General features: G+C 40.8%; 1 protein-coding gene across 3 annotated transcripts in view; it reads right to left on the bottom strand.

The window, feature by feature from the left end:
* Positions 1-1,768: 1,768 nt before the first annotated feature.
* The window catches only part of ASPG (asparaginase), a 57,405-nt gene continuing 42,960 nt past the window's right edge, over positions 1,769-16,213 (bottom strand). Inside the window, exons 14-17 of one of the 3 annotated variants that reach the window (XR_010070828.1) lie at positions 11,875-11,974; positions 11,494-11,552; positions 8,737-8,837; positions 1,769-2,391 (exon numbers count right to left, since the gene is read on the bottom strand). Coding sequence is in view for 2 of the 3 variants with exons in the window: in XM_063333283.1 (XP_063189353.1) it covers positions 11,499-11,552; positions 11,875-11,974 (154 nt within the window). In the remaining variant the exon portion in view is untranslated. Of the gene's footprint in view, positions 2,392-8,736; positions 8,838-9,403; positions 9,853-9,877; positions 11,154-11,493; positions 11,553-11,874; positions 11,975-16,213 lie in introns of those variants that run through there. The other 2 variants (XM_063333283.1, XM_063333284.1) reach the window with 2 other exon arrangements.

Below are 16,213 nucleotides of genomic sequence, written 5' to 3'. Positions count from 1 at the left end.
ACTAGTATGAAAAATGTTTTTCTTTTTACATGTTAGAGAGGAGTGGGCAAATGTACATTTGATTTATTTATGTAATTATTTAATAAGTTCTGTTTCTCACCTGTATACCCCCAATTATAAAAGTAAGAAAGCTAACATCCTGCTACCTCCCTGAGCTAGGTAGTCTCACAGAATAGGCTGAAGGCTTTAAAAGGTAGAAGAGTAGAGGTGCGTAACAGTAGAAGTGGACAGCTAGCACTACGCAAGGGATAAGCCATGTATTAATTGTTCTTCCTCTGTGAAGGTACGAAAGGTGACTGAAGCATTAAAATAAAATAATTGGTTCTGAAATCGTAGAGAGGGGAAAAATTTAGTTGTATTAGAAGGAATAGTGATTAGTCCTTTATTTCTATTGATGGATAAACTTGGTGTTTGTGTCCTACTCTCTTCAGCTGCCCATATATGACTACAGTAGTTCTGTGCTTAGTTTTTAAGGGATCACAGTGCAATAAATGGCTTAAGCAAGCAGGAGGTATGTCTCCCATGTGTTTGCAGTCTGGGGGCACAAAGCTGATGAAAAGGACTGTGCTACCCACCAGCGTGGACTCTTCGCACTGGATGTCGAGAGCTCTCTGATCGCACTGACACCCCTGAAACCTGGAGGAGCAGCACACTGCAATGTGGAACATGGTGGCTCGAGCACCTTGTACAGCAGGCAGAGTTTTCTTGGAAGGGGGAAACAAATACTAATCAGCTGATAAGCGTCAAACAAAGAGGGCAGCGCAAAAGGAGACATAATGCCAGGGGTGATTGTAAGAAACAAAGAGTTGGCCTGGGAGGAAGCGAAGATGAAGGGTAAGCTTGTGGGAGGACATAAAAGGGTGTGCTGTTTGCATGGCAGAATATGGAAGATCATGAATGCTCTGGTAATGAGAGGAAGATTATATTTCAAGGAGGTTCTACTTTGAAAAAATGATGTTGTGAAAAATGACTGGGAGGTGCTGTCTTTATTATCCATCAATATCCCCACACTCCTTTGGCAAAAGGTCCCAGTACTTTCCTGCCAATACCTTATTCCACAGGCAATATTGTGGAAGGGCATGGGACAATCCAAAGTAATGTTCCTTGTACTGCAATATGTTTTATCTGACAATTCTAAACTTAAAATAAATCCAGCTTGCAAACTAAGCCTGGACGTGGAACTTACCGTTTCTTGGCGTATAGTTTTTACCTTCCTTGTCATTTCCATACTGATTTGCTATTCTTGCTCATTATTGCTCCCCTAAAATTAGGTTGGAAGTTTCTTAAGCAAACACCCAGAGTCTGACATGTCCTGTAAAGTACCTGTCATAATTTTGGTCCTGGTAAACAGAAAAAAAACCCTGTGCAAGTGGATTTTCTCCCACCCTGGGAAATCAGCATTCCATATGTTCATAGCAAATACTGATGGGGCAACTTCTTGTTTACTTTAGTTGGTTCAGACTCATTTGTCAGTATAGCAGCTCACTACGTGTCACATGTGAACATAATAATAGCTTGATAGTAACTTGTTTTGCAGTAATAAACACCTTGAGAGATGGCCTAATGCTTCCTTATAAATAGGAAGCCTTTTGAGATTATTGCCTAAATAGCATAAAGTGATCTATAGAGAAGTAAGATGGGGTGGGATGTTTTTCGAACCAAGAACTGTTAGAAAGATTGGGGAGTTGCCATTCAGTACTTAAATTCATAAAGACAGGCTAGAAATTAAAATATGGATAACAGCTTCATGCGAAGCTAAGAATTCACGTTTTATTGGAAAATGCCACCATTGTGTGCACAAAATTTTGATTAAACCCAAAATTATAATTTTAACAGGAGAGGAGATTTTATCTCATGTGCTGTATCTAAACAGACAGTTCATCATCCCCGAGCACTACAGAGGTTTCACACTAATTTAGCCTGTAATACCACACTTCACCATTTTCCTTGTTCTGATTTAACATCTTGTTCGTTCCAGCAGTTAACTGTGTAAATTACATTATACAAATTAATGTACTTTTTCCCTCTTTGGGAGAATTTTTCAAGTTCAGCTTTCTCTGTATTCAGTAGCACGATAGCTAGCAGTAAATACCAGCGTAAATTTTCTCTTTTCTACTTCAAATTTTCAATTTCAGTGTTAAACGTGTCAGTTCTTTTAATAAACAGCGTAGAATGAGACCTCAGGGCTCTGCACACTTGATGCTGGATCAGTGGGTGCAATTACCTGTGCTTCATCAGTATAAAAAAAAAAATTAAAAACGGGTGAAAAACAGTCCTTGTGCTGCAGAGATGGCACACAAGCTGTCGAGCAGATGTGTCCTGGGAGATCCGTCAGCCTCTGCATCAAGAGCTCAATATTAAGGAGAAGTTTCAACTCCAGCAGTAGGAGCCCTAAAAAACAAGAGGAAAAGCATATTGAGAGCAATGAGGAGGCGCTTCTGTAGTCCTGCTCTAGCTTATACTTTGCCATGACTTTCCACTGGAAGCTCAGGAGCCCCCGCAGTGAAGTTGAGATGACAGTTGGAGATGTGCATATGAGAAACGGAAGGCACTGAGTCCTGTTTTGCAATCAACTCTGGATAAACAATCTCTGTAGTATTTTCACCAAATTTCAGGAAAGTTTGTCCTCAGGGTTGCTTTTTTTTTTTATCTCCTCACAATCAATTCTCCTTTCTCGTCTTTTTTTTTTTTTGTGTGTGTTGTGTTGTTTTGGGTGGTTTGGTTTTTTTGTTTTTTTTTTTTTTTTTTTAATTTGAAATAAAATTACAAATTAAATATCTAGTGAACAAGATTTTGACATGACCAGTAATTTTGAATGCCTCACTTCCCAGGTGCTTGACTCTACGGACTATAAGAGGAGCTGACTTTCATAAAATGCCAGACACCTTTTATTCTACCATTAAGGTTCAGGTTAGACCCTGGAAGCTGAGACTTGAAATCACTGGCTTTTTCTGAAAATTTCAGCCAACAATTTCCTATTTAAGATTAGCAGCTGTGCACTAAGTGCGCTTTAATAACTTTGTAATTTATTACAATGCTTAATTGTGTTAGCCATCACAAACCTTGTACCAACTTTATTTTTCACGTTCACCAACCAGCTGGTTTTTCAGAGTTCGCAGAATTATGTGTTCCATCCCATGAAGCCATCAGAAAGGACGTCATTACTAATGACGTGACCATTTATTGAGATTTCCTAAGTGTCTGCTGGTTCAAGCCACTGAAGATACAGAGTGTGACTTTGCAGTGAAGTGGCATGGTAATTTTTGGCAACATCTCATATTTCTGGTTTTATGGCCTTGAATGTAGAACTTTCCAAACAACAGTGGTGAATGGTGACATAGTTGTGGGCAGAGAGCTTGGTCAAAGTGGTCCAAGCAAATAAACTGACTTATTTTGCATCACACCCTTGTCAGTCAGCAGAGATAACAGGCAGTTATCGTTATCCTGGAGCCCTGGAACTTCACAGGATTCAGCAGAGATCTCTGCTGGATGTCTTGCATCAAGGGTGCTGGGAGTCAGTGTTCCCCAAAACTGACCCGTCAGTGGGAATGGGGAATTCAGATGTGCCACATGAAGAATGTGATGCATTGAAAGCCCACTTTTACTGGGCCCTGGTCACAAAGATCCGCAGCAAAATACACCCAGGAAGGAAGCCCCACACCCTGAAAGATGCAAGTGTAATTATTCATGCACAGGCATCACCTTCAGAGAATCTCCCCAGTGCAGCAGCTTCTTGCATATGACAGGATTAATTTACAACTCTCTGTTCTAATTGTGATAACTCCTTATCTCTTAGCAAAAGATTGCCATTAAGATTCCTTTTTCTTTACCCTGACATTCTTTTCTTTGCTATATGTGACCATTGCTACTGAATTGCCAGGACTGCCATTTCCCTTCTATGCTAATAATTAATTGTTTAATGTTAAATAATTGGAAACCAAGGTGTAGAAATAACCAGCTGACATAAACAAACATTATTGTCATTCTCTTGCCCCTTTCTTATCGCCTTTCACTGCGTGGAGTCTCATCTAATTTCACTTGTAAGCTCTTAAAACCAGGATCTGTGACTGTTGAACACCAAGCACACTAATCACATCTACAACAGTGGCACTACAGAAAAAACACGTTTATTGTGCACATGAATGTGTAATTAACGGGGCTCATCTGTACTCAGAAATGCTGCAGACACTACTAAGCAGGTAGTTCTGGCCAGCTAACATCTCCCCTGGCCACCATTCTGCTGTTCCCATTTTGAAGTTGCAAAGGTGTGAAGGAATCCCGTGGCTTGAGAGAGCGGTTATTTATTGTTGTGATATTTATGGCTGCTGCAAGACAGAAAAACGATCTCTCGGCCTTTTCCTGCATGGTTGTGCAACGTGCCCCGCATCAGGTGGCACATCACTGGAGCCTGGCGGCGCCTGCGTACGGGGGATGCCGCGGGGCGATGCTGCAGGATGTTGTCAGTTGGCACCTTCCCATGGATTTGGCTGACATCTCCCTCTGATGTGCAGTGTCCCGGGGTGGGAGGGAGGTGCTGGTGCAGAGCTCAAAACGCCAGTGGGAGTGCGGAAGATATGCACCGGCTGAGCGTGTCCCAACAGGAGAGCCCGGGCAGGGCTGGGGGAGGGGGAAAGGGGCACTGCCTCTTCCCTGCCAATGCAGCCCGTGAGGAGTCCTCGCCCCCACTTGTCACATCCTCCTGTTACATCGGGGCAATTTTAGTCAGACACCACCATCGATTTGGACATCAAGGACCAAATCCTTTCACCGTGAGATTTGTATCAACTCTTCCAAATAGAGCCACATTAAGTAGTGCTGTTTTACGCCATTCACGCTAGACTTCTCATTTTGTTGCTGTGATTGAGGATCTCAGCTACACTTCTGAGATGCAGGCTGCTGCTTCTTCCCATCCACCTGATCACAGGTAAACAAATGTATGTCTAATGAAGTTTCTAAAGTAATTTTCAGGTAGACACTTTGCACAAATAATAAATCTGGTAGTACCAGATTTTATTCTGACTCACGGACTATCTAAGATGGCAATATTTGAGTCCCACAGACTCATTTGTATGGTTCAGTAGAGTAGTTTACATATCTTATAAACTTTCTACATTAGTAGCTTTTCTAAAAGAGTCACTAAAATGAAAGTGTTGTTACAGCCATGCAATCAAGCACCATGGTGTCATAAAACATTGTTAAAGAATCATGGAAAGACTAGTCTTACTAGTCTAGAAGATGATTATACTGCAGATAGAGTCCACTTGGGAAAGACACAAATGTATCAGCAACGCTTGTGATGACGTGATGATACCCTGTGCGCATTTGATTGGTTCTTTATAATTTCTTTTTTTCCACCCATCATACAATTACTTCAGGTTTATCTCAGTGATCTAACAAATTGTGATGCTGGAAACTAAAAGCATTTTATTTCTTACACTGCTGTGGTAGGTCCTATGCAGGGATCAGCACAGGTACCTGCAGAAGGGGATGACACCGACGGCTGAATCTGATCGCGCTGTGGCTCCATCAGTGTGGAACTGGGCGCATGTTGTCTTCTATGTACAAGGGATATATTGCCCCCATTAGTCATTTCACTACTTGAACCTGCCTTAGAAAGGGAGGACTCTTACAACTAGATCACAATCTTTTTGGAAGAATCCCAGTAGATCACACCATTCAGAAGACTGCAAATAAAGAAGCTCTGATTGAAAGAGGATAAAGGGGTTTAGTTCCAGATGAGAGATTTCATTATCACTCACTGCTGAACACCAAAATCCTTGTACGAAACAACTGAGACATGCTATACTATAGTAATTCTAGGTTAAGATGTGCAGAACTGGAGTTATTTAGCAATTTAAGAAGAACAAGCAGATGCTGACGCTTTGCTGAACAGCTGATTTAATTCAGCAAGTACTGGTCAGACACCGTCAATCTGTCATTGGGTCAGCCAGCTTTGGCAGATGTTAACAGTTTACCAAGATGACATGCAGTAAGAGAGCAAGCACATGCTGATTTTTCAAATAATTAAGAATGCCCTTCCATCACAGAAGTTTTATAAGATAATCTCCAAACAGAAAGTTAATGTTTTCAGACCTCAGTAAAAAAGAAAGCGGTTGCATTCAGGAAAGGAAAGTTGTAACTCAAATCAGACAGGAACTTGGACATGTTAGTTGTGCAGATCTCTGCTTTCTGCTGTGTTAGGGAAGTGCTGACATAGGCCAAGTAGTTCCTATCCCTTGGCAGTATTAGCTGGAGCATTAGGAAAAAGAAACAAAGTGGAAGCTGGGTGTTGTCTTTCAAGTGAAGAAAGCTGTAGAATTGATGTAATGTTTGACTTTTACGGGAGGCATTCACAGCGTCTCCTCCGTGGAGAGGCAGCAGAGGTTCCAGCACCAGCATTCACCACCCGAACATCATCACAACTTACAAGATCCAACACTGGAAACAAATCCAACATTTGCGCAGCAGCTACGAGTCTGACATTATTGACTGCTTTTTTTCACTGTTGTATAGTCACTGCTGAAATCACGTACAACAGGACAGTGACAGACCTGCAGCAGCCTCTCTGACACACACACACACACACACACACTGGCAGGCTGCCTCAGGAGCTTGTGCACATTCCATGGCATTTCACCTGCTGGTGCTTCTGCAGGGCAAGGAAAGCTACAGCCCGGACACGTGCATTATTACAGCGAGGTTGGAAAAGAATGGGAGCCACTGCCGTTTTCTAACAGAAACTGCAATGTCATCTTTATGTTCCAATAAGCAGTAAAAATTGACACTAAAAAAATATCACAAGCTTTTCTGCACCAAAAAAAAAAGCAAAACTAATTTCACCCAGCTCCTATCATGCTATTCCAATGCGTTCTGTGTATAAAATACCAAGCACAGATCTGCAGATGATCCTTGCAGTCTGTGCTAGGTGTAACAAACTATAACTGGATGTAGATATGAAAGGGTACATGGACATCATGGGTGTCTGGAGTTAAAGCTGTTATAGAAGTTACAAAATGTACCCACAGCTCGTCCCAGCAACAGAATGAGCGTGTTTGCATTAGTAATGGGCCCTGTTCGGCTGCTTAATCTGCAAACCTTTACCCAACGGAAGATAGCTGGATAAAAAGAAGAGTGTATTTGATCTTTCCAGGAATGATCTGAAGGAGAAAAATTAGGATGCTTTAAAAAATTAAGATGCCCCTGGAATATCTAGCATACTTTAAACTAATGAAAGGCACTCAGCTGCTTACAGTAACTAAAACAAATAGGTAGAATTTTCATTCCTTACTAATAACAAGATTTTGCTTTTGACCAATAACTATGTAAAATTCAAGGGTTACTACACACAAATAGATTCATCATAAGACTGGGAGCTAACACGGAGAGTATAATTATGATTCCAGAGCAAAGGGTGTAATAAACGAATAAGACAAACACAGGATCTCAAAAGCATTATTGAAGTTCACCCCTGACACCAAATAAAAAACTGAGGTTTCTGGCCTTAACTGGCTGATTTTTGCCACTTTTTTAATCACAACTCCCTATATGTAGTTTCTCTTCACTTTTGTAGACTGTTACAGTTCTTGAATGAAATTTTGAGATATATAGAAGAGATTCAGCTCTTTCTTAGATGTTAAATTTGCATTCATGCGTTTGCCATTAAAAGATTTTTAGATATTGGTCTATTTATAAGGTATAAACTGCAAATTTCTAGAAAGTGGTAGGAACGCTTTCTCATGCAAGGTAACATTAATAGGATATATATTTCTGTAAAGGTTTGTCAGGAAGAAGCTAATACTGCTTTATTCTCACTGTAAACATGACCAAAACCATTTCATTTTAGCTTTATGAGCTTCTAACTCAAACTCTTGTTACCAGATTACATTTCTAAATGTTGCCCTTCGTGTCTTTACGTGGCTCATATGCAGGAAGAAAATGGGTGTCTGTTTTCTTCCCTCTCCTTCAGTTCTCCTGTTGAGACCTATTATTCCAGTACTTCACACCAGAATGCCATTCTTTGTTCAGCGGAAAAAGAAAGTATGTTTTGCATTTTACACGGTTGTTTCATTATAGAAATACAAGAATGTTATTGTTTAGAAAGTTTTCTGTAGACCAGATGATCCCTTATTGAAAAGTATAAGGAAAATATTGATGCTTCTGTATACGTTGCAGTCAGTCATTCTGGTACAGAAATAAAGAATGAATGCTCCTAAGGACAAATTATTGCATCTGAGAATCATGGGAAAAAAAAGAAACTATCCAAATAACAAGAAAGTCACTTGCAGAGAAGGTTACAAAGGTATTTCCTAGTTCAGTGCATCAACTTTTAGACTACTGACTAGGCAAGAGTTGAGATAGTAGGCCTAAATAACACAGGAAGAAAAGTCTGTGCATGGTTATTCTCCTGATCGTAAAAATTTTCACAAACATTACTTTGTTACATACATCACCTTTACGTATTTACACATAAGACACCAAAAAGGTGATGAATTTGGAGCCTGATTTTTGATGTTAGATCTCATTTACTTAATTCTGTATTAATTTTCTTCAATCTAAAGCATGTTTATTGCTATGTAACATCAATTATTTAATAATGAGACAGCATAGTTGTAATTTTTGTGACCTTAGTGAAGAGGTGCACTACTCTTCACCTTAAAAGATCAGGCATTTTTATGTTTTTGTTTTGTTTTTAACTGGAGTATATACAGTGTTTCCCGAGTCTGCATGCACACTTACCTTGTTTTAGGAGGATCTGATATGCAACATACCATGGGAATCTTTTAATACTAGCAGGCTCAGCAAGTAGTCCATGCAGCTTTTCTCCATGATAAGAATAGCTGTGGGAAGGTTGCAGAGTATAAAGAGGAAAACGAAAAAACTATCTGCACTTCAAAGATTCCCTTCAGATGAAGCAGATAGAAAATCCACATAGATTACTGCAGAAGCTGTAGGAGAAATTATAAGTTGCCATCTCCAATATATGCATTTGCCTGAAGTATTCTCTACGTTTACATATTCTAGGGCAGACACAGCTGTAAAGATTATATATTACTTTTTTTCTTTAGTCTGAAAGTGTTAGGACTTTAAACTTGGGTCTGTAAATACTGAGATCACATTTACAGTCCAAAGAATTATGTGTCCAGCATGTAGCAATCTTGATTATATTCCGGTCAGGATGTGGGAAAGATGCTGTTAGAAACAAAACAATCAATTCACTTAGACAGTCCCACAAACATGCTTTATGGCATCTGCCTCCTACTCATTTTAAGTGAGGTTTTATAGTGACACATTGGTGAAGATTAGTACACAACTGCAGGCAGATGCCCATGACTGATTCAATTGTTTGCACTGACACTCACAATTGCTGTAATTGCAACTGAAGTGATACAAGCCATTGCAAAAAACAGACAAAGTGAAACCAACATTGTCCCTCAGATTTTATTAGTTGAAACCCAGAAATGCACAATCCACTGTTTTTTCTTGGTATGAATTCACCACAGCATTTCTGTTTGCTATGCCTGCAATACTGTCCTCTTTGATTTAATATAAGAAGATTCAAAAGGCCTCTTTAAAACAGGACTTGTACAGTAAAGGCAATACATTCCATCCTCACTTGTTTATAAAAATTTCTTTTAAAAAAAGTGATTAAAAGATAAAGCAGCAAATCATTTTTAGAAAATCATCATGAACTGAATGTGATCCTAAGTAAAGAATATTTCTAAGCTGTAGCTTTCCTGTATGCTCCAAGCACAGCCACCATTGTTCCTTTCCTCTTTTCCTCCCATAACTGCTTAACACTATTAATGTTCAAAGCTGGTGTTTCTGAAGAGGAGTGACCATCTTCTACAGGCTCTAGAGAAAAAGAAAATGGATGTTTAGAACTAGGCGGTATCCACAACCTTCCTGAGAAGAGATTGCCCTGTAGCCTGCCACGCAAGTTCTCATGCGGTACTGAAGACTTCCTTCAGACTGCCCACACTACTGGTGGCTCAGTCCAAAGGAATTAAGAGATGATCCATGTAGGAGTTGAGGATTTAACACATTCGCTCCCCACTTACAAAAGAAAAGTGACTTTTGCAGACATATTTCACTGAAAATGGAAATGCCTTTGCAACATAACCCATATTCTGAAGGCATTTTTAGCATCTTCATCCTGGACACTGGAAAACTTCCATTTAAATGCTCAAGACCAATTTTATCTAATCCTTCTATATTAGCTATAAACAAAGAATTTTACAGGAAAGCAAAAAATGCCTGATTCTGTCCTATGTCCATTCAGACCACTACACAGTGATGAAAAAATGCTATTGTTCCAGTTGCGGTTCCCCACTTATATCCACATTAATTCACTTTCATTGACGAAGTGGGACACACAAGAGGTAAGGTAGCCATGGATGCAGCAAAACCTTTAACTAAATTTTGCGTCAATTTTATTAAATAAAGGAGATCATCTCCTCCCGCAATTTAAATTGGGATTAGACTTGCCAATACATGGTAGAAGAGATACCTAAATCAACAACTTATTGCAACAGAAAGGAGTTCTGAGAAACGAAAGGCGAGTGTGTTTTAAATGTCTCCAGTTACAGCACAGCACCGGAGGTGGTCAAACGCCCAGACAAGTTTGCTATAGACTTGTCAGATCTGATGCTTTGAACGCGAGGCTCACACCTGCCTCACACGCACACAGCCAGGGGAACACACCTCGTGTGTTAGCAGCACAGAAGAGGTCTGTGCTGGGAGTCCGTGTCAGGGACAACCAGGCAGCTACATCTCAGGTGTGAGTAAGAGAAAGGCCATGGCACTCTGCACGGAGGGAGGGCAACGCCTTGGCAGAGCTCCCTGTTGAAAGGCGGCCTTCTGCAGTCTGTATGTGAGGTACAACTAACTCCCGTCTATTCACAGTCCGCCCCACATGTCCCGTGGTGGTTGACTAAGAAGATGGGCTGGGGTAAGGTGCTCCATTAAAAGCCAGATGGAGAGCAGAGGTGGAAATGCTGTAGGTACCACTGTAGGACCTCCTGAGTGGGAGGGAGTGCAGCCGAAGGGCTGTGATCGCCTGGCAGCTGTGCTGGAGAAGCGTATGCTCCTGTGCTGTGGGCATGGCACCCTGAAAACCAGGCCTGGCACCCTGCCCGACAGACGGCATTTCCTCTCTAAGGCAGACAAGACAGAGGAGCAATTTATCGCAACAGGCCAACGGAACAAGACATCGCTGCCCTCAGTGGTTTAATTTCGGTAGCATTTAGATTCCCAACCAAGTTCAGAAGCACACTGTGGAACTTCCAGGCTCAGGCAGAAAGAGGAATAAACATTAGCCTCACTCTATAAAGAAGGATTAAAGTACTCAGAGCCATATCAGAAACTAAGGCAGGGACAGCATCTGAACCCAGATGCTCTAGGGAGAACTAGGGCTTAAATGCAAAATCCCCCTTCATACATATATATGCTGATCCGTACGGTTCAGAAATCTAGCAATTGAAAATGAGACCTTACCTTCTTTACTGCTTTTGTCTAAGTAAGTCAAGAACCTCCTTATGCCCTGTAGCCTCTGCCTGTAAGTAGAAACATGAATAAATCCCGCCATCCTGTGCACCAGGACATGCAAATACTTCCTTGTGGGAAGTACAAATATGTTACCACAAAATAATTAAAATCCAATTTAAATTTTAATTCCTCTGACATAAATGAGAAAATTCAGGCTCCATCAACTTATTACTTCGGAACAGCACCAGACTTGAGTTTGTAACGAACTCTAAGCTGGTTTATAGTCCCCAAAGCAGCATTTACTTTTCCCAAACTAGTATGACCCGACTGCGTGCGTTATTACTCACACAGCTAGTGCGCCATACGGAGTACAGCCATATGCACACTTACTACTTGTAGGGGACTCCTGCCATCATAACCAGTTTGCTCCAGGTCTGCACCAGCTAGGTACCAGGCATACAGTCCATCCACGTCGCCTTTAGCCGAAAGGCTGGAAAAAGAATAATTAACATCAGTTCTAAATCTTTCAGTCCATTTCAGTGTGCTCCTGGTTGCTGTTAATTAGCTCAGCAGGCAAATGCTGAACCAGAACTGGCTCAACATGGCTGCCAGGGCAGAGAGGTAAGTAAAGGAACACTATTACAACAGCTTTGAATAGCTGAGCAAGCAACATGGCTTGATGAATCAGTTCCTTAAATTAATAGGGCTGTGCTATAAGTACTTACAACAGGCTAGTTTCACATAGTGGGTGTGACTATGACCAAAGGGGAAAAAAAGTCATGCAGTTTCATATTTCACAACACAATATTTATCTCATGAAATGAGTTGGGGGGAGGGCAATGGCTAAATCAAGATGCAGCTGAGTAAGTGAGAGCACAAGCAGATGTGCTAGGGATCAGCGTACCTCACTGAAAACCATTAAGAAAGCCCCTTCCCAAGTTTGCGTAACTATGTTTGCTATCAGAAGTTATGACAGCGTATTTATGTGATACCATGTGGACAGTAACACAGCTACATTTTTTGTGTTTTATAAGATAATTTGTAAGATTTAAATGGGCAGCAAGCAAAAAAAAAAAAAGCTTTTAAAGATGACCTCTACCTGCCATGTATAACAAGCAATAGAAAGGATCAAAATTAATCGTATACAAATAAGTGAGTTAAAATGTTCAGAGGAACATACACCAGATTGTTTCTTCGCACATCTGATAGTAGTCTCATCCGTAACACTTAAGGGTCATTTTGATTTTTAACTTTTATTTTGGTAAAAGAAGGGCTAACAGCCTGAACATCCGCAAAAGCGTGACCGTCTGTACCAAGGCTGTGGACAGGCTGAACTGACAGCACGGCTGGGAGGACTACCGCCAGTTTTCTCTAGATACCAACATCTGTGAGGCTTCAGACCTGAGCTTGCCATGTGCTTGCAGATTGTTTCAGCAGAACCACACTGATAATCATCAAGTGAGGTTGAATCTCATTAAGAGAGGGGGAACCCTCCCCAAACTTATTAAGTTCAGAGTTTGCTGCCTTAAACAGTGCTGGCTGTGGGGGAACGGCACACTGCTGGCAGCAGGGATGGAGGACGGTGACGGTCTCCTGGGTGCGACAACCAAGCCAGGCAGACCTGGTGGAGTGCAGAGAAGGCTGAAGATGCACAGGGCAGTCAGGTAAGTTTATGGAAGAAATTCTGAAGGCCAGGCTGCAACATTCGGTTCTCTGCTAGGCTGAAATCACTTCTGTTGTTGATTAAATCTCTGTAAGCACCTGAAAAAATGTTTTCAGGGGAGTGGAAGCCTCTAATTGCAGCAGTCTGAGAAGAAAGTCAGAAGAAGCTTTTGCTTGCAGCAGTCCCAGAGGTTGGACAGGAAAAAGTCTCTGTCTGTATTCCTCCATGCAACCCCACCAACCCTGAGGCAGGGCAGAAGACCTTCAGCTGGGGCGTTTTGGGGACAGGGAAGTGGCGGTGGGGTGCTATGAGGTTTAACAGGTCTGACATCATGAAGAAAAGGATCAGTAAATCATTAATGAAAACTGCCATCACAAAAAAAAAAAGGCCCCTCAGAAGCAATAAGGAAACAGAGGAAGGCAAAGGTGGTCTAACAGGAAGCTCTGTGGGAAGTCCTTAAGGAAACTGCAGGAAAAAGTAAGCATTAGTAAAGAGAATGTGTAGGCATTAGCAAAGCAGAGAAGAAATTGCTTAGCAGACGCTTCTGGAACACCAGAATTATCTTTATTTACAAAGACAAGTCTCTTGCCACTGACATCGGAATGTCCCAGAATTCAGGAAGAAACAAACAAACAAAAAGCCTACCTAGTAAGTGAGAGCCGCATCTCCAGCACTGGACAGGAAAGCACTGTATTTGCCACAGAATCTCATCGTTCAGCCACGTGCAAAGCGCAAACCACTTTGGGCAAAGACCAGCACATTTAGAAATATTGCTAACCTACATATCCTGGGCAATTCAGCGAGCATCACTGTAAGCAACAAACAAGGACTACTGCACTTACTTGAAAATTAACTGCCTAATAGCACCTGTGCAGCCTGTGCAGAAAGAGCAATTTAACCCACATCGCCAGAGGTCAAAACTGTGAAGTGGTCTCCTTCTGTGACATTAAAGCAATCCAACTACACAGAAGTATCTTCAATTTTGCAGCAGCCATTTACTGATCAAGTGAGAAATGTATTCTATGGGGACTGTGACCCAGAGAACAAAAAAGTGACATAGCTTGTGAGAAAATTTACATACCACTCTAAACAGAAGATACCTACTATTCACTAAATTGATTATAATCAAGAACACCACAAAACCATTTTCTCCAATTTCAAATCTCCGTAGTCAAGCCAAACACATCTGTATTTCCTTTACACACTGTAAGTGTGCTTCATATAGTTAAATATATACGGAGGACTCCTCAGCATACACTGTGGGGATCTTTGCTCTGTATTTTTCTCAAAAATACTTACGCCAGCGATTCCAACTACACGTGCATCCTCTAAGCAGCAAGTCCATCATTTTTATATCATGAAATGGAATAAAAATAACCTCAGTATACACTTATCAGGATGTTTAAAACCCACTTTGTCACCAAAGAACTACTTCATCACATTTTACTAAACTCTGACTGATACCTTTTACAGCAGATAATCCCAGGTATGCTGCCTCTCAATACTCTCGCATTTAGAAAAAATGGTTATGTACCCATTTCACAGATTCATCGTGGCTAACGTAGCCATGATGATGACAGAGCTAAGATACCAAAAATAGTGATAATGCAATTACACTCTCTGATTTTGTGCCTCTTGCCACACTAGCATCAAGCAAACTCAGTTTCAGGAGCTGCTGTTTAAGGGGTGCTCTGTTACTGTCAAGGTTACCAGGAGCAAAGCTGCTCAGGTCTCAGAGGGTTTAGAAGGACAAGGGCCAATGCAGTTCTAGATCTGGGAAGTAATGAGTTCAGTGAAATGACATCTTGGGGTTCCCTCCTGACTCCTCAGGTACTAGGATTTCATCTTTCCCAAGGACACAAAGCTCTGCTTTTTCAGCGATTCTTGTTTTCAGTGTCCATATGGAACAATCGGGAAAGACCACCTTTTTTTTTTTTTAGGTGTATCACCCTGACACAAGAGAAAATATTTTTTTCTTCCCTTTTATTTTTTTTCCTAAAAATTAAATGCTAAAAAAGCAAGTTAAAAGTCCAGCAGAAGGCATGGTTTGTTCTATCCTGAACACATTTGGGAATGCTCATCTTGGCTAGTATCTCCACGTCTCTCTCACTTAAGACAAACAGACTTACTTGAAAGACAGCAGGCATTACAAGCTTGGTCCTAATTCCTGCAGAGGCATATTTATCCTTCCTCCCCAAGCCTTACCCCCCAAGTTTATGTTAAATTGAAGAGGCATCATCTTCTGAAAGTTGCTGATTTTGAAAGGCTCCATCCTTGTGTATCATATCATATCATTTTATGAAATCTAAGAATATGAAAGAGAAAGCTGGTTTGGCTTTATGCCCCTATTTAATTTTGTGAAGTACAGACTTGAACAGAGTATCTCAATTCTATACAGACTTTTTTCCTTTAAAAAACAAACACAAAGCAACTATTTACCAACTCCAGAACCTGACAAGCCTTCAGAATACGTCTGAATGTCCCAATTTATCTCGTCATGGTTTGGTTTTGCAGACAGATGACAATACTTCTGCAATATGAGAAGAGATTCTGGCATTTTTAAACAGATTACTAACACTGAGATATCTTTATAATTTCAAAACAACCAGATGAACCAGATACCAAATATCAACAAAGTGATTCCAAAAAGCAGACCAACACCTCTCGCTTCCTAAAAAAACCGCACAGCAAATGAAATCACGAAGGATTTAATAACTAGATCATCTTGGCTGCACCTGTGTGCACCTCCACTTCCTACACAAGAGCTCCTGCTGATACTGTCCAGCTCTCAGTTCTATTTGCTACTCCTTTCGCTCTCAAACATCACCAATGCCAAAGGAGCATATTTATTTTTATTTTATTTCCAAAGTCTTCCAACTGAACGATTCTATTCTATTCTAAAATCATGAGTCTAAACAGAAGGAAGCTGAGGAAACAGTATTAGAATACAGAAATCCCTGTTCATGGTCTTTTATGAAAGCCAGTTTGTTTGAGAATAGGTAAGTAGCAAGGGTAGAAACGTGATTATAGCTTCTAATTCAGAGAGAACTGTATGGGAGAAAAAAA

The sequence above is a fragment of the Chroicocephalus ridibundus genome, chromosome 4 (assembly GCF_963924245.1).
Source record: "Chroicocephalus ridibundus chromosome 4, bChrRid1.1, whole genome shotgun sequence".
NCBI lineage: Eukaryota > Metazoa > Chordata > Aves > Charadriiformes > Laridae > Chroicocephalus > Chroicocephalus ridibundus.
The sequence above is the reverse complement of the archived record's forward strand: the minus strand, read 5'-3'. Positions and strand labels throughout refer to the sequence as shown.